The sequence below is a fragment of the Pteropus medius genome, unplaced genomic scaffold (assembly GCF_902729225.1).
Source record: "Pteropus medius unplaced genomic scaffold, Ma_sr-lr_union100, whole genome shotgun sequence".
NCBI classification, from domain to species: domain Eukaryota; kingdom Metazoa; phylum Chordata; class Mammalia; order Chiroptera; family Pteropodidae; genus Pteropus; species Pteropus medius.
In genome coordinates, this window is record NW_024351730.1 from 2,179,401 (window position 1) to 2,198,799 (window position 19,399).

At 37.9% G+C, this 19,399-nt stretch overlaps 1 protein-coding gene across 2 annotated transcripts in view; it reads right to left on the reverse strand.

The window, feature by feature from the left end:
* Positions 1 to 3,219: 3,219 nt before the first annotated feature.
* Positions 3,220 to 19,399, reverse strand: part of BEND4 (BEN domain containing 4) — a 32,121-nt gene continuing 15,941 nt past the window's right edge. The window contains exons 3-5 of one of the 2 annotated variants that reach the window (XM_039845105.1): positions 17,005 to 17,096; positions 12,410 to 12,650; positions 3,220 to 8,828 (exon numbers count right to left, since the gene is read on the reverse strand). In XM_039845105.1, the coding sequence (XP_039701039.1) occupies positions 8,611 to 8,828; positions 12,410 to 12,650; positions 17,005 to 17,096 (551 nt within the window). In that variant the 3' untranslated portion in view covers positions 3,220 to 8,610. The remainder of the gene's footprint in view (positions 8,829 to 12,409; positions 12,651 to 17,004; positions 17,097 to 19,399) is intronic. The other variant, XM_039845106.1, reaches the window with a different exon arrangement.

Below are 19,399 nucleotides of genomic sequence, written 5' to 3' on the forward strand. Positions count from 1 at the left end.
ACCTGTATAAACATCAATGAGTTTTCCTGTCCTCTGGCTTCCAGTTGCTTTCAGCTAGAGGGAGGCCATCAGGACACAAGAGGGAGGAGAGAAATCAGGGTATTGGTTCCCTTCTCCCTCCCAACAGGCTCTGCAGTGTCTGTGTCCCTCACATGTAGATCGAATTTTCTATCAGGGAGGTCTCGACATAGCCCTCTCAAATCCCAGAGCCACCAACCAGTCACTTGCCTCACCCCTTCAGGCTAATGACTGCTTTCTGCTGGTACTAGGTCTGGATATTACACTCCCCTTTGTAGTTTCAGTCCACCCTGCCCACACCTTTGTACCAAGTGTCTTTATTAAACTCTTCTCAAATCAACTACGCCATCTGTTTTCTGACAGAGTGGCCGAAACACCAAATATGTTATCACTGACTGTGTCTATGTGAGGTCTGAACCACAACTTTAAGAGGAGGGGGCAGAAAAAAAGAAATGGAAAAAAGAATGATTCGACCAGGATTTGGAAGTATAAAAAATCATATATGAATAATTCTTTCCCTGAACTGGCATGTACTTTGGCTGAGATGGTCAAATTGAATTGCTTGATGTGGTAGAGACAGACTCAGTGGTATTTATTTTCTCTCATTTTATGCCAGATTCAGCTTTTTGGATAAAATTTTATTTGGAGGAACAAGTTGCTCAGTGGAAGTTGGGATTTTCTCATAATTTATAATAGGTCTTTGTTATTTTTCTCCAAATAAGTACCAAGCCATAGACTGTTCCTTTGCTACTTGGGACATGATACCTGATACGATGCCAGGCACATCAGGCTCTCAGTAAATATATTGCATGACTGTACAATTAACTTTAAAGGGATTATATCTTAATGCATTTGGTTCCTTAATTACATAAACTAAAACTTACCTATTATGAACATTTTGGATTATTTCATACAAATGGAATCATGAAATATGTGGCATTTTTTGTCTGGTTTCTTTCATTTAGCATAATCTTTTTTTTGAGGTTCATCCATGTAGTATGTATCAGTTTTTTACTTTTTTATGGCTGAATAATATTCCATTGTGTGGATATACCACATTTGTTTATCCATTTATCAACTAACAGACATTTGGATTATTTCCCCTTTTTGGCTACTATTAATAATGCTGCTAGAAACATTTGGTTATACATTTTTGTATATACATGTTTTCAATTCTCTTGGGTCTATACTTATGAGTGGAATTGTTGGATCCACTGATAATTGATAAGTACATATTTAGCATTGTAAGGAACTGCCAAACTGTTTTACAAAATAATGGTACTATTTTACATTCCTACTAGCAATATATGAAGCTTGCAATCTCTCCATATTCTACCCAACATTTTTTTGTGTGTCTTTTTCATTTTAGCCATCCTAGTGAAGTAGTATTTCATTGTAGTTTGATTTTCATTTCCCTAATGACTAATGATGTTGAGCATCTTTTCATGTGCTTACTGGCCATTTGTTTATCTTTCTTGAAGAATGTATGTTTAGATCCCTTGCCCAAATTTAACTGGGCTATTTGTCTTTATTGTCAAGTTGTAAGAGATCTCTATATTTTGGGTTCAAGTTTCTTGTTAGATATATGACTTGCAAATATTTCCTCCCATTCTGTGGGTTATCTCTTTGTTCTTCATGGTGTTCTTTGAAGCACAAAAGTTTTTCATTTTGATGATGTCTTATTTTTTGTTGCTCATGCTATTAGTTGTCATATTGAAGAAATCATTGCTTAATCCAAGATCGTGAAGATATAATTATGTTTCTTTCCCTAGTTATATAATTTTCGCTCTTCCATTAAGGTCTATGATCTATTTTGAGTTATTTTTTGCATAACAGTGAGGTAGGGGACCATCTTCATTCTTTTTGATATAGATATCCTTTTTGATATAGATATGCCAGCACCAGTTGTTGAAAAGACTGTTCTTTCTCCATTAAGTTGTCCTGGAACCCTTGCTAAAAATCAATTGACTGCAAATATAAGAATTTATTTTTGTTGGCCATCTGGATTCCTTGCATTTCCATGTGAATTTTACAATCCGCCTGCCAATTTCTGCAGAGAAGTCAGCTGAGATTTGGATAAGAACTGCGATAAACCTGTAGATCAAATTGTATTACCACCTTGACAATATTAATTCTACCACTCCATTATCATGAGATGTCCTGACATTATTTTTAGAGCTTTTAAAATTACTTCCAATGATGTGTTATAGTATTCTCACAAATCTGGCAATTATTTTGTTAAATTTATCACTATGTATTTTCTTTGTTATTGAAAATAAAATTTTCTTAATTTCATTTTCAGATTGTTTATTGAAGTACAACTGGTTTTTGTGTATTGATCTTATATCTTGCAACCTTGCAGAATTTGTTCCTAATATTTTTTTGATTTGTAGCTTTACCTTGTGGTCCTGCTACAAAATATTTAAAAACCCAAGTCATTTAATAATCTTCTTTTACGTTTCGAATAATTTTAATTATATTTTAACTGAGATCCCAATTCAAACCCAGATTATTTGGACTAACTTCTTGTCTTCATCCAAAACTATGAGTTAAAACATGGCATCTTCTAGAGCAAAAATATCTTTATAAAATTTTCCCCAAAATGAAACCATGTATTTTGGTTTTAGTCTGAATTATGAAATACTTATTCAATTTCACTGTTTAATAGGGGTTATGTCAGATTTATATTTTATGCAATAACTAAAAGTGAGAAGCCACAATAATGCCATTTTATTTAAACATAGCTACTTTGCTTTTGCACTCAGATCACTGCTCAAAAACCATAAACAATCAACATTTGTTCATTGTTAAAAGTCATGAGTAGAAGCTGTAGGTTTTTTTTGTTTGTTTGTTTTTTTACCTCCCAGATAGAATGGCATTGTAATTAGGAAGCAAGTGTGTTTAAAGTGTTAATGTGCAAAATACTGGATGAAAATCTTGGATTACCTGTCACTCTTAGACTATCATCAGCTGTCCCTTTCATTCACTAGATCAAATACATTTTTTGGATGATTTCTGATCAGTTTCCTGACATAACTGAATATCTTTTATTTGGCAATTAAGCATATAATATTTTCTTGACATTCAGGACAAGAAAAAAGCCTTAGCATCAGGGAGAAAAAAGTTGTTTAAAAAAAACAAAAAACACCCAGAAAAGCATCTTCGAAGAATTGGAGAAAGATAAAAAACAAGTTAAAACACTTAACAGAGACTTGACATTTATTGTGCAATTTTATCTCCAACAGAACATGTGGCATTCTAGAGGTATATGAAGTAATAAAATCAATATTCCAATTAGAACACCTGAAATAATTGGCTCTAGTAACAAATGTTTCTTATAATTAAAAATATCGAATGTTTAAAAAACTCTTATAACATTTTAAGTTCTTAAAAGAAATATGCCTAACACTCAAAAAGCAACTTACTCTTCTATATAAATTGTTCACAAAAAAATCTTGCTATTCTATATTACACTATGCATTTATAGTGTTATTAACATATCCCTAGTGGGTATTAACTCTACACGGTACAATCAAATAGAAATTATTCATAGAGAATCAACAAGACTCCAACGATAAAAATATTAGAATCAATGGATTTGTCACAGTTTCTCCACAAGTGTTCATCATAGAAAATATCGAGTAAAGGCAAGTTGGCCCCAGTGTTAGGCTGCTACATGAAGTTCCAGAGAGGAGAGACATAAAGGCAATGCTTAAATTGGGCAGGGTCAGGCTGGACCAGTGACCTCCAAAGTTTCAGGACCCATCTCTTGGTTTGGCATGCCCTGTTCCCAAGAAACACAAACTAGGTTCTTATAGCCTTGGTGTGCTCTTGAACTTAAACACAGCCAGAGATGTTAAAGCCACAACTACAGGAAAGAATCAACAGATTACTTTTGTATCTGCCTACAAAATCTTCACAACAGTTCTCACGGTGACATCATAAATTAAAACCCTCTCTCCCAAACCAGACTCATCAATTCTAAGGCTACAAATACAACAAATGTGAAAGTGAACGGAACATTGGCTGATGCCCAGTGCCATTTCTAACATCTAGGAGTTCCAAAAAAAATATCACCTCACTCCAAATTTTTGCCTTTTTATCCCTGCATTTTTGTATTGGAGATGTATGGAGTACATCTGAACAAGTGATTTTAATTTAGTCACTACTTTAAATTTTTTTCCTACTCTTCATCCTAGCATCTTGCATAAGTAAAGCTTAAGCAGAAACTTTGGCAGTTCCCAGAGAATATGTGGTTTGTATGCTCCTACTTGTGTCAATATATATTAAAGGTGAGGTTTTTAATAACACAAATGTCAACTCTTCCTCAAAGGCATAAAGCAAGCAACAAATTCATTTCAAAGTGTTGGTGGGCTTTGAGAACTCTACTGAAAACCGAACTAGTCATTCTGTTTCCTAAACCCAAATCGATCTTTTTATTAGGTGAGCACCTTGGGCAGTAACCTCATCTATAAAATAACAGTGAAAGCCTCAGGGTGATTGTAAAGTGCTTTGCGAAGTACCTGGCACACAAGAACTCGATGCATATTAGCTATAGTTACTACCACTGTTGTTAGTGGGTTTAGATGGGCCTAGTTTTCCAACATGGATAAGACCCACATGGTCAAGACCCACATGGTCATTTGTATTGGTGCAATTATTCCGAGAAAAACTGATTTTTGAACGAGTATAACAGAGTTATTTTCATTGCAATTTGGGGAACTATGGTTCAATGAAAACCTAGCCAGCTATGGATGGTCATGAGGAAAATTAATCTGATCATTTTTATCACAAAAATTTGGTAATTTAATGCTTTCAATAGCCAAACTGAACAAGCTGGTTATTAGATGAACGAAGTCCTCTCAATGCTTCCTGCAATTGAATACACTGTGGAGCTTAGAAGTGGTCCTTAATGTGTAAACATAGCAGTTACAGTTTTGAATTTTGCGTATTAGGAGGCAAATATTGATGGGCTATTATTTTGCACTCTATGTTGACTGGTATCAGTTCTTCACTCTCTTCTAAAAAAACAACACAAACAGAAGAACCACTGCCACTGGCTGACAGTGCAAGTAACTTTGGAGAGGGCCGTCAGTTGGGTGACATTTTCCTACATCATTCTAAGTGAAATGGTTTTTATCCAGTACTTACACCACTGAAAGAAGCCATCACTATGCTTACAAAAATACATCATAATGATACATATTGCTGTTTAGACACATTTATGTTAGAGTCCTGACTCAAACATTCTATTTGACATGTTTTTGCCAAGCAGTTTTGTGCCGCCACATTAAACATACACCAGCAAGGATTGCACCATATGTGCAAAATCATTTTCTATTACATTTCTAAAAATTTGTATATAAGAGCTGTCAAAAATTACACAGATCTGTACTGTGAAATAACATGGCACTGAATGAGAAAAATTACATTTAAATTTTTTAAGAATGAGATTTTTTAAATGATTGAAATCTAAGAAAAACTACAGAGGTAGTCAGTGGGTATTAGGTTTAGATTCTAGAGCATATAACGAATGACAGACTCCAAATGAGGGCAATGTTACATTTGCTTTTCTGAAAATAGTGCATGTTTAATCTTATATGATGCTCCATCCATTTTCTGATAGCAACAGAAGGGAAGAAAAGCTATTAAAGGTGGCAGGAAAAGATAAAAATCATGAACCTGTGGATTCCCAAGTTTGAATTATTGTCTAGATTTTGGGAAAACATCCGGTATTACAAGAATAGTCATCGGCGCTGAAAAAACCATTCTATCGATATTTGACACAGTAGTTGGAACAGATAATATAATTGTAATAATTTTTCTCTCTCTATAATCCTAATGAAAGACCTCTTAGTCAACGTGTTTATGACTGATGAAGGGCTAAGATCCAGAATATAAAATCACCCACTTGCTCTATAGCTGTGAAGTAGCTTCATGTACCTCTCAATTCCCCTACCAAAGGAGATAGCAATTTTCTGCAGATGCTCTAATATTATCCTCTACATTCCTAGTGAAGCCTTATGAAACACGAATGATGAAAATAACCTAAACGATGTGGTAAAAATGAGAAACAACAAGAGTGATGCCCAGGTTCAAGGGCTGGATAAAATATTCTCAAGTAAAAAGGGATGGTAAACTTTAATGTTTAGTTTTTCTCCAGAGCACTTACCATTGAGGCTAACCATAAGATTGTGAAAACTGCACCTTCAAAGAGACACTAAGAAATGTGATTTTAATATTACTTGCAGAATACAGCTCCCCTGCAGGTTCCTGGCCTACATCCTCCAATGCAGATCATTGAAGGGTTATCCTGACCGCAGTGGAACTGTGGTTGGAGCTCCAGTTCACTGTGAAAGCAGGTATGCTCTCTGTGATAAGACTTTAACTTGGGAAAACTCAGAACACATCAAGACATTGTCACTGTTGATAACGATGGACTCTTCTGATAGCTGGGGTTATGGCCAACACCCAATCACTGACAAAAAATGTTAAATGAGTACAGAAACGCTCTCATCATCACCCTCACTGAAGACCAGTACAACACAGATGAACACAGAACGAGACGATGTTTAGATGTGAAGGTGTGTGAAATTCTCAAGTTGCAGGAAAAGAGTTGACATTTTTTAAAAAAGCACTGGTCAAATATTGCTGCTATTGGAAAAAAAGGACATGTATTCAGCAGTAAGAAAAACTAAAGTCCAATGCAATAAAATAAGATGGATAGACAGATAAGGTTATGATATTTTTCTTTAGCCGAGATTCCATTCCACCAAAGAATCTTGTAAGATATTGGACTTCCTAGACCTCTAAAACTCTTCAAGAAGTATCTTTTTTCCTTCTTTGGCTAGTGAAAGATACTAGTCTCATGGTTCCCATCAGCGAAATTGCATAAGCAATATTTCATAAATAACTGCCCTTATTTATCTCCAAATTTTAGCTAACTTTCCCGAAATAGGATGAAAATATGTTCTCCACACCATTTAACAGATCTGACAAATGACCATCTCTCTAAACTTTTCAATGTTTGAAACTAATAATCATTACAAAAGTTAAAGGACCTATTTCTAGGGCTGCGCATATAGATGGTGCTAATTACAGAACATAAAAGATAACTTATTATTTTACTTTGACAAAAATGGCAAAAAAAACTTCTTTATAAATAAAAAAACTTTAAATGATTAATTTCAAGTCAATTTTCAAAATCCTTAGTCATGTCTGTAGATGGTATTAATAGCCTTCAATAAATGCTGCTCATTTAGCCCTTTGCTTACAAAGAATGTAGTAATCTGGATTAGTCTGATAAAGAAAGCCTCATGTGACATCCAAAACTGAAGCCCTCATAAATGAATTCTAGCATCCCTGTAGTGTTTTTGTTGATAAGAAGTGGTTCCAAAGATGCTACAAATTTCACATATGGAACTCAACAAATTAAACTAGGGAAGTTGGTTGGAGTGACTCAGTGTGAACTTAGCCAGAGCTTATAGTTCAGGGGAATAAAACGTGAAGGAGGCACATAACAGTTGGGATGAAACATTTTCATAAGTGACAACAAAAACAGTCTACACAAATTCTTAAGACCAACTCAGCACAGAAAGACCCTCAAATTTCAGAGAAATTACAGATAAGCCCATTGCATAGTTGTCAGAATGGCCTTGAAATTGTGTGTACACAATTCTAGAACATGTGGTCAATTCAGTGAATACCATCAGTCACATCACTTGTTTGGTCTTCAATGCACCAATCAACTAACTGATTCAAATTCTCATTGTTCAACCCATTACTTCGGCATGTGTCAACAAAGCCCGATTTAAAGTTATGGGAACTGTGGATCTATGAACCATCAGAATCAAGCATTTGAAAATGGATTTGGATCTTTGGGTGTTTCTTGACATAATGAAAACTATTACTGTTTGTAAATTCGAGATCACATAGTGCCTTCCTGATCAACATGGTAGGATTTTTTTGGTAAAAATAACTGAGAAAAACAGCTGACTTCCAATTAGTTAGTGTCTCGAGGTGGCCTCTGTTCTCTGGTTTCTATTTAATAATAAGCTGTCCATATAGACATAGCATATGATGTCACCTATCCTATGTCTTTGCTGAGAAGTATGAATCGAGGTTTTTGGAAAATGTAAAGATGACTTATTTGAATTAAAGTAAGAGAATGCTTGTTCCTTGTCCCTTTAAATAACTCCACATCTCTCCATCTTCTCCCATGGGCACGAACACTAACTCAATCTTCTGTGAGAACCAGCTCTGCTCAGGAAGCAGATAAGCGTACTTGAAGATTTCAGACATGTGACCAGGAGCTCACCTATTTTTTTCCACCCTCACTGTCCAGCTAGTAATCATATAAAATGAATCATAATTTTTTCTATAATATTCTGAAAACCTGTTGTAAGCTCCACAGACTTCTCAAAAAACCCTAAAATGGATTTCTATTTGGGAACTGTGGCAGTAGGTCAAGAAGAGTTAAGGTGTAGGATGTATGAAATCTGACAGAATGACATGCTTTGGACTCTAAAGTGATAACATTCGCAATTGGAACTCTTGAGAGGACCAGCTGTTTCCATGAAAAGATTCTGTCCGCTAATCCCCAGACCCGTCCTGGGAATTCTTATTGAAGACTTCATCCTGGGAAGCCTGATGATCGATCCCTTCATAAAATGAGCCGCCATTGTGCAGGAAAGTGCCCACTGCTCGCCCCTGCCGGGCATGACCCACGGCGTCGCTGAACACTTTGTTTATTTGTTCCTCTGAGGGCATCCACCAGTCTGGGTTGGAGGTGCAGTGCATTCTAATGAATTCTGTGAGAATATACACGACAATAAAAAAAAAAAGAGAAAAAGACCAGCTGGTTGTTGTAGAAGATGGTCAGGAGAGGGTGCTTAAACTTTAACAGAAGCTCTATAAGGAAAGCTTAATGGGAAACCCAATGCAATGCCATGATGATGTCACTCATCAGACCCAACTTATTTCATATGCATTATTTTTACTCATGAGCAAAAGTCATGTAAGACACAGGGTGATCTTTCTAAGGAACATTTGCTACTGAAATGAAAGGTAAACTTGATTTGTGAGATATGGTAGACACCATGCTTGGTAAAAGTTATAGAATACATTTCAAAAACCCTGTTGTTACTGCCTCACAGTTTAGAATGTTAACTATCTCCAGAAGCACAGCAAATATCATTAGCACAGTGTTCTTCAGCCAGTTACTGATTTGTAGATTAAGTGCAATAGAATAACAAAATCTCAACAAGTGAGAAACTGCCTAAATTTTAGTTCAGAAGAAGTTTCCACATTCTTAAAATGTTATACTATAGGCTCTAATTGTGGTGTCTATACATGCACTGATATTTTTAAAATAAGATTTCCTCTAAATATTTCATTTCACCAGAAAGCAATAAGCATTCCTGGAATAGTGAATATATGAAAAGTAGCTAAGACGCCAATGATACAAACTGGGCCTCTTTTGGATTGAGCCCAAATTAACCCTTCTTCTGTTTTCTCAGGGGTTAGGGCACATACATAATTCCTATGCAGCTATGTTAATATGAACAGTTGTAAAATGAAGTTAGCATTTTGGGAAAAGTTCTAAGTCAAACTGAGTTTTTTTGCACAGTTGATTGAAAGTTCAGAGTGACTGCTATTTACACACCATTTCCTCTCCAGCACTGTGCTCCCTCTACAAGACAATAGTTCTGATTACAGAATTGAATTTGTCTGAAATTTTTTTGTGACATTCCAGCTCTATCTACCTTCAGAAGTTAATGTTTTCAAGTACTTGGACCAGAAAAATCTCATGAACTGAATGAACTGTGCCCATCTAGTAGAGTCTAGCTTAGCAGAGAAGCAGGGCATTACCAAGTTTGCTTGCATTTCCTTCGATTTTGTGACCAAGGTGAGAGACTCACTCGCCTTACCTAAGTCTCTCCCACTCCACCCTCAGCATTCTTCCTTGGGGGCAAGAACTGTTTATTCACTTCCTCACCCTGCAAAACTGCCAGGAACCAGATAGCTTATCCTGGGGTGCGGGCCTAGGAAACACTGAAGGATAATTCTCAAACCTAGGTCACGGCCATTATAATGCTGGGCAGAGAGAAAGGAGGTATTCTAGGACCTCCAGGGCTCAACTATTTAGTCTACTTTCTATTATTTTCCCTGTTTGCAGCTATTCATAATTGTCCAGCCAGACTATCAGCTACAGAATCCAGGGACTGTTTTTGAGTCCTCTTCTGTCCTCCTCAAATTCCTGCTGTATTCAGTAAGTATACAATAACTATTTAAGTAGTTTTCCTACCTCTGTCCAGATCCCCAACTCTCACATGAACACAAGGAAATAAAAGACTCAAAGTACCAACGAGAGGAAATAAAGGCTAATGGATGGGGACGCTGCAATCCTGCCACTCTGGGAACATGCTGCTCTGTGTGATACCTTCCACCTCCACTCTCCTCAGCATCCACTGCTGTGAGAAGACTTTCCCTAATACTGTGTGACAGACTATTAAAAGCTAAAAGCAGAGCTCATTCCACTACATAGACATGAAGCATCTTCACAGGCCTTCTTCTCTCTATGGTCAAACCTCTATGGGGGCAGGTCAGCCAAGGATTTGATTTCATTCTCCGAGGCACCCTCCTTTCCATCACTAAAGTGTCCAACGGCCTGAGGCTTCCTTGGCTGTTGTATTTGCTCACCACAACAGTGACGTCCACCCCTGGAGTCACCAAAACCTTTAGGAAGGGAATCTCATCTAGGTCACAGGAAGGCCCCAGGATTTCAGCCCTGGGGACAGACATAGTAAATGCTCTAACCAGCTGCCCTGGACACAGACAGTAACCGTCCCTCGCCTATGTAGTCTCCACTCAAGGGCTGGGTGGAGGTGAGGCATGAGCTGGAGAACGCAGATTCTGGTTAGGCAGCCTGGACTGCATCAGCATCACGGTGGGTCTGGCAGCATTCTCAAGGCAGCAGCACTGGTGTTTTGGGATGTATGTTAATTCCTCAGTTCTACTGACTTGCTAGTTAAAATGTAAAATGTTTAATAAGAATTTCTGGAACAGGTTACCAGTTTTTGAGGCCCCTTATCCTAATTCCCTTAGAAGCCTGAGGGCATCTTCCAGAGCCCCCAAGCTCACCACTGCCTCTTGTCACTCTTGGTAACTTCGTCAGCTCTGATGGCGTTTGAAAATAAAGAACACTACTGGGCTAGTTTGCCCAGACAAACCCTAGAAATTTCCATCACACCCACTCCGAGTTAGTGGAACTTTCAGACTGGCCAACAGCGAGTGCTCTGAAGCACCTGTGCCTATTTATTACAGGTGTTTCCATTCCAGGTGGTTTTCTAAAGTATGGGCCACCTGCATCAGGATCACCTGGGGTGGTTGTGAATCAGCAGCTCAGGGTGGGCCTGAGGAATCTCAGCGGCTAGCAAATACTACATATGTCTTAGGCATGCCAAGAAGTATTGTGGGCAGCCCAGGAGGGAGTGCAGGAGTGAGTGTCCTGTCTGATAACCGAGGCCTGATCAGTGATCATGTCTTTCACTGTGACGTCCTTGCCAGGAAATATTTTGATCCTTATCCAGAGTAAGTCATTATTAAGGCTTTCCCAGCAATAAAATTACTATTGGACTACATAGGTTACTATTTGAAATTTTTGATATGAATTTTTCACGTGTGAGCAGTGTTTTTGTTGGCACCATGTTTCTATTTGTCTATGCGTTTATTTGCACCTGCTGAATCAACTGTGTATCTCTTAATTCTTCCTCTTCACCGTCTGCCTAGTCTACCAAGTGTGGACCAACTGCAAATTAATCAGCTGTTAATACTGAACAAAAGGTATTACCTAAGCAATAATACAGAAACTTAAAAAAACTAACAGAATAAAGCTTGACTGGGCAAGGGATAATTTAGGCACTAAGGAAAATTAATTGTAAATAAATTTAAGGACTTGGGGCAATTATTCTTCAGAAGGTAGCTAGGTGGGCTGGGGAGGGGGTGGGCCACAGGCTGCAAGTGGAAATGGGCTATAACATTTTACTAATTTAAAAAAAATTCCACATCTTCCTTTCCTCTGTGCATTTCCCAATGCTCCAGTTTTGCGGGAGGTGGCCTTCTTTGGCAGCAAAGAAAATGTGAATTTAAAGCGTGAAACATGAGGTGCTATACAATGCTTATGTGCCATTCAGGGAGAACACTAAGGCTAAAACAAACGAAGATTTTTTAAAGAATATCTTAATACTAACTAGATGGGCCACATGAAGCCTAAAAGGTCTCAGTGGGAAAAACCAAAATATAGTAAAGGCTGAACACTTGCACAGGGAGCCACAGCCAATGCGGTGAAATGAGATCACAGATGGCGACACTGAGCGGAAGGATGCAGTACCTCGGAGGCATGTTACTTTAACTGGATCCAGAGGGCGTCTTTCAGGACCCGTCTCTCCTGACTGCACTGACCTTTTCCTTTTCCCGAGGCCACATGAGTACTTAAGCTCATCGGTTGTGAATACAAATCTGATGAGGTATCGAAGAAGTCGTCTCCCATCTTTCTTTGAAGAATTTACAGCCTCATCCCACTGTTTGCTCGTTATGTAGACAGGATAGTTGTTCAACAGCTGCTTGCTTCCCTGGAAAAGTGAAATATTTTCTCATTACCTACTTAGCCAGCCAGCCAGAAGCCCAGGCAATCTCCATTTCAAAGGCAAACATGCTTTTTAACCAAGTGGCTATGTTGACAATGAACCAGGTACAGAAGAGCACAAGTAATTGCTCACACTCAGAACGGGCACTTTTCAAATTACATTTGCATTTTCTATAACAAGAGCCAATGAGGTATAATGAACACCTTTGAAAGAGGAGCTATTTATAACTTGCATTTTAACAGGTAGGTTAAAATGTGTCAAGATCCAATGACAGGGAACACTATTTAAATATAACCCGTAAATTTCTGTTTCAATCTATTAAAATATGCAGAAATGACTTTGAAGAGTGTGATCAAATAGGCCTCTTCACCCTTTGGTTGGCAGTTAAGTACTTCGAGAAATGATGCTGGTCGCCTATTTTCATAAGGTATAAATTGTGTTTATGTACTTAACACCCGATAGCCATTGATTACATTACAGTGGAAACAACATTAAAAAGTAAATTTAAAAAAGGGGGAGTTGTGGAACCTGCAAAAAGAAAAACAAAACCAAACAAAAACCAAACCACATTAATAACACAAACCAGGTTTCCTCAAATTATAGCTTTTGCAAATGCCACTATGTCAACTGAAAATTTTTCTTACTTTTCACCTTCATAATTTATGTCTGCTATAAAATTCTCTGGCTAAACAGGTGCAGTGGGACTAATTATGGGAATTTCTGTTACATTTATAAGCCATGTTTAGTCAACTGCACCTACACAACCATTACTTTAGTTCTAGTTGTCCATAAAATTCTACAGTCCAGAACAAATTAATTAACCCATGATCTCACTTTTAATGTACTCCTTCCTCAGTAATTAAGGTGTACAAAATAAAGAAAACACATTCAGTTTTACAACTCTACAAATATAGTACAGATTATAAATTTGGCACTGTTTGAGTCTGATAGGGTTTTATTTTTGAAATAAAACCCTGTTTAGTTAAATGCTGAGAACAGTAAATGGCACAGAAGCTAACAGGAAGGAGGCAGCTAGATTTGGCTATGAAACTGTCACCAAATTATATCCTGGAAGCTCATCACTTCAGCATTCACCCTTCCTTGAATTAGCAGTAGTGTAGCTCAGTTTCCTTTTTAAGAGAGGCACTTGAGTTGCATGGTTTGTGACTGAATTTAGAGTCAGCTTGGGTTTGAATTGAATCTTGGTTCCCGTAGCTGTTTGGCCAAGGAGGTTAAATGCTTTCCCAAAGTCTCACAAGTCAAAAGGCAAAGCTGAGAACCCTGTCCCCAAATTCAAAGTTCATCCCTCAACCCAGAGTTGAGTCTATTTCAAGATGTGAAGTACTTGAGATAAGGGAACTGACAATCCAAGAAAGGAGCTTTCTGAAACCCTTAAAAATAATCTACTCAGCCAAAAGAGCTCTGCAGCTCTTCTAGAGTGTAGCTTCTCTCCATAAACTGTAGCTCACATAAATGGAGAAATACCATTTGGAGGTAATTTTCTTCAAAAAAAAAAAAAAAAAAAACAAAAGTAAAAGAAAAAGCGATTTACAGCCCAAAACAACCAGAATGCTCTCTGTGTTGCAAATGAGATTTATCATACATAGTTAATAAAAATAAAATGTGATAAATAATACTGAGAAAATATGACTGATATGACAATAAAAATAATATAGTAATAATAATGATGATGGGCAAAGTTTAAATAGTTCTATCCAGAGGAAATGTAGGCGTTTCCCTATTTTTATGTTTTATAGAATTCTGATTGCATGTTCTCTTTAGTTAGCCACCAAAAGGTTATTAAACTCTGACCTATAGTTGAGTCAACTTTGAAAAAACCAAGAACAGACTCATAACCAAATGCAAGATACAGGTGTACATTAACATGAATAATATGCTCTGTGAGAACAGAGGGGACATGGCAATCACAGAGAGCTTCTTGGAGGAAATGAGCTTTACAGATGTCCTTTTGTGCATAACGGAAATGTCAAGTTAAGAAATTGTGGTGGACTCTATTCTAAGGTGCAATCAAAGGATTTTAAACACATGACAATTTATTTTGGATTTGAATTTTAGAAAAATAACTCTAGTGTGGAGAATGAAGACAGAACCTGCTGCAACGGTTCAGGTGAAAAGTGGTGAGAGTGAACTAGAGAGAAGACAGACTATCCAACATGGCTGTAAAATAAGTGGATGTTAGGAATGAGGAGGAAAGAGTCGGCAATGCGTCAGAAATTTCTGCCTGGTGTTCGTGCTGCCTTTACTGCAGGAAAACAGGAGTATGAATGGGTATTTGGAGGAGGTGTTGTGAGTTTGAGGGTGCATGGACATCCCACTGTTGGTCAGGCAGCTGGACACACACTGGTCTAGAGTTGAGCCCTGGGGACTAGTGGTCTAGGTCTAGATTTGGGGCTTGTTAACTGGCATGGAGTTGATGCTCAGAAACAGAACATAACTGACCAGAGAAAAGGTTGTTGAGAGCATGAGAAGGAGATGAAGGATAAAACTCTGGTGAACAGGGGATGGAAAACTTCTTAAAGCATGCTAAGAAAAGAACAGGGAACCAGGAGAGTTCTGACACTAAGGCCAAGAGAAAGAGAGAACGAGGAGGAGGAGGGTGAGGTCCTGGGGATGACCACGGGTGGAGAAAGGGCCCCTGGGCTGGAGTTGGGAAAGCCACCAGGGTCTTCAAGCACAACAATCTGACAAGTAGTAGAGGTGGAGCTAGATTACAAATGACAACTAAGAGGGCAGAGATAATGAATATAGACCAATCTATCAAGTGTTTAATCACTAAAAAAATGAGGTCACCATTCAGCGAGTGCCTTCAATGACAGGCACTGGGGATGCTAATGGGAATGAGACCTGGGCCTAACCTTCAAGGAGTGAGATGTGTTGTGGTGTAGAATGAAAGTGCTGACAGGAGATGCTTTGGGTGATGGAAGGTGAAAAAAAACAACAACCAAAAAACCCCCAATAATTTAGAGAGGGAGGAAGGGAGAATCAAAAGGAGGCTTATTCTCAGGGTGAGAAGACTTGAGTGTTTGATGCTCAGGGAAATGACCCAATAGCAGGAGAGAAATCAGTGCACAAGACAAGGAAAAACTGATGGCACAAAGTCCAAGATGGGAGAGGTCAGCGCTAGGTGAAAGAATGGATGTGGGTGAGCTGGCATCGGCGAGGGGCTTGGGAACCACTTGCCATGGGGGTGCAGGGTATGCACAAAGGCTGAAATAAGTGTGGTGCAATTTGGTACAGGTGGGGGTTGGAGAAAAGGCCCAGACCTTGGAAATCCCTCCTTTAAATTACAGGGAAAGGAAGCAACTGCTGAACAAGTCTCAGGCCACGCTGAAGGTGAGAGAACTTCAATCTGCACTAGACCGACTCCACCTTTTTCATCCCGTCTTTTATGTGCAGGGAACTGGGAAGTCACGTGTTCTTGCCTTTCTTCAGCAGAGGGGCATGGGGTCAGGTGGGAACAGCAAGTGTGTAGCTGGATTTACTAACTGGTAAGCATGTGGGTAAAACTTTTAAGATGCTTTAATTAGACAAAGGAAATGCCAATAGGTATATGACTTCGAGATGACAGAGAGGGTCAACATTCTACCCTTATTAGCATGAATAACTCGCCTCACTAAATGAAGGAAATTTAACTACTTAGAACATTATCTATTGTTATCAATCCTAGACATTTATAACTCCAGTAAGGTACAGTGCAGTCGTTTCTTCCACTGGATTTAGGTTCTAAAGTCCCTAAGATGAAAATAACACATACTCAAAACTGAGCCTTGAAAAAACCTGGAAAAACATACCGTGTTTTTAACAAGATATACAATTACCATCAAACCAGACCACTTTTTCTACGCTTTGGAAGAAACTGTGGTCTCTCCTATTGAGGCGCAGAGGAAGGAAATGCTCATGTTCAGGGGCCTTGATGTATGGAAAACACCTTTCGACACCCTTGAGAGTCTCAGCATGGGAGATGCCTCAGAGAAAGAGGCGTTCTTGACAGGCTCTCCCTGAGGGAAGGACGAGTTGCTGTCTCCCATTTCAATACCCCTCTGTGCCAAAAGAATTGTGGAAAAATTGCCCACACTATTTAAATGGCTATTTCTCTGTTATTCTTCTCAGTACAGAACTGAATCTTTGTGAGTTAAATACATGTACCATCTTTCGCCACAGTCTATATACCCATAGGTAGTAGATCCATAAATCTCAGAGTCTCAAAAATGTATTTTGCTAGCCAAGCTGTTCTGGTATATTTGGGTAAGCCATCAAGATGCTTCATTTTAAGGAAATTCCAAATGGAACAACATTTATCTTTTAACTAGAGACCTACCTCAGTTGGCTGATCAGCTGGTTGTGGGATCATGAGTTGGTTGTGATGCTGTAGCACCGTCTTCAAGTAATCTAAAACAGTCTGGCAAGGTACTGGGTGAAAGAAATTGCAATGATTACACATTAGCTACCCTGCCACAAAAAATAAAAACTTTAAGGTCTAAAAAGATTTTTGGTGTAAACTTCTTAAAAAAAACAACAACTTATTTTCTAAAGGAAATGGAATCTTGCATTTGACATCCATAGTGATTTCAGTTTGTAAATACAGAACAGATGCTACGGTTTGGGGAGATCAGACTCAGCACAGTTCACTGAAAACTTTCAAGTCAAACTTACTCTAAGATGAATCTAGGTCAACAACAGTGACAATGAACAACTTAGAAATGTTTTGTCTTTCTTCTTTGACTCAAGTTATAACATTAGTACTCAACCAAATGAAGCTTTTTAAAATTAAAGGACTGAAAACTAATGTTTCACTAGTTTTTAATCAATAATACTCATTTTTAATGGCATATTTATGCCTAGTTTTTCAGTAAGCAGGAATGCCATGTAATTTAGTCCTCCTTCTCAATAGGAATACACTTGATCACACAGTTCTTACTATAAGTGTCCCATTCTCTCTCCTTCAAGAAACTCAATTTATTTTGTTCAGTTCAAAATTAATTCATTTGTTCAAATGCATAAGTGGTTATTATACATTTAATTAATTGTAGCACTATTTTTTTGAGGCTTAGTCTTATAGAATCATTAAATAATTACAATAAAACCAAACAGATAATAACCCAACATGGAGCCTGACACTTTTTGTACTATTGCATAAATAATTCCTATAGCCCATTCAGGAGTATTAACTAATTGTTTTTAAAGGTCTTGGTAGCTTAGCTAATAACCTAATTTATACTTATTATTGCCACTAATCTGTTTTAGCTATGTGTTTTCTCAAGATGTTTTTGCCACACTGAAGAAAATAATATTTAACCTAACCCCCAATTTTAAAGTATCACCACTGAACTTTCTTCATTTTGTTTTTCTCACTTTTTTTTTAAAGACAGCAAAAGAAATTATCATTTTAATCCACTGCTAACAGTTTTAGATTTTTCAGGTGACATCACACTGTGACATAACAAATCAAAAACTACAGCAATATCTTTTTGAAGAATTTGAATGACAGGAAATAGAAGTAGGTTAAAAATTTTTTCTTCTTGCCAAAAAGTATTTTCTTAAATAACCATCATTATAGACCTGTGTCTTACAGTCCTGTGTAATTTTTAATTCCTGTGTTTAAGTTTTCTCTACACAGAACAGGAGGATCCTAAGAGCACTCTGTCCTCACAGTGTGTAGTTAGAATCAAACATAACTATATGTATGTCACTGGATTTACTTTGGAAGTTTTAGTAAAATTTGCCGATCCTCATCGACTGATTAGGATTTGAACGAAACTTTTGATTCTTTACCTGTATTTTAGTTATTAATATGTTAATTTAAATGTTTAAAGGAAGCACAAAAATGCTTGCAAAACTATTTAGCGTGATCTCAACCATGTTAAAAATAATTATGTGCAGAGCAGAGATTGGTTAAGAGATAAGCCAAAGTGTGAATAATAATTAACCATGAGAATTGAGGTAATTGTTACCTTTATCCTTCATCATCCTTGTAAAAACCGTTTTAAAGAATTTCTACAGTGGGCATCCATTATAATTTAAAAGTTTTTTAAAGAATGTCTGCATAACTGTTGTCTCCCCTTCCTTTGTTGTATGTTAACTTCAGCTATCCCTGGAATGGCTCAGAGGCCAACTCTCCCATTCTCTATACCCCAATATTCAGGCAGCAGTGCTAAGCTATAAGCAAGGCCAGCTGACTCAAACACGCTGGAAGAAAACAGAATTTCAGGTGCATTTACTGGCTATAGGGGACTCTATTTAAGGCAAATGGGTCCCGCACGTTGATATCTGGGCTTAAGGTTGAAGGCCAAGAAAACTGAAGACAAGGCTCTATATAGCCAATTGTTAACGAACTGGAACAGTCACTGTCCTGGGCCCACTGAGTAACTCCCGCCTGCCTGCCTGTCCCTCCATGGCAAACTCCCAGCCCTGATCCTTAACAAGGCACAGGTCTCCAGGATCCTTTTCAGCCTAGAGCTGAGTGTGCCTCTGGTGTTACAGATTCAGAACATTACTCCTGACTGGGGGCTCTTTGGAGAGTTGCCAGGATTCACACAGGGAGCTGTATAATCAAGTTAAATATTTTCTGTTAAAAAAATCAGTCTGGAAAGTGATGATAGTTGTGTCTCTTAAAGTGGGGATGAAAGGAGAAGGAAACGTATTATACCTACCCACAGCTACACCATGCTGCCTGCCTGGGAGAAGCACGGGGCACTGGAAAGAGAACTGTGGAA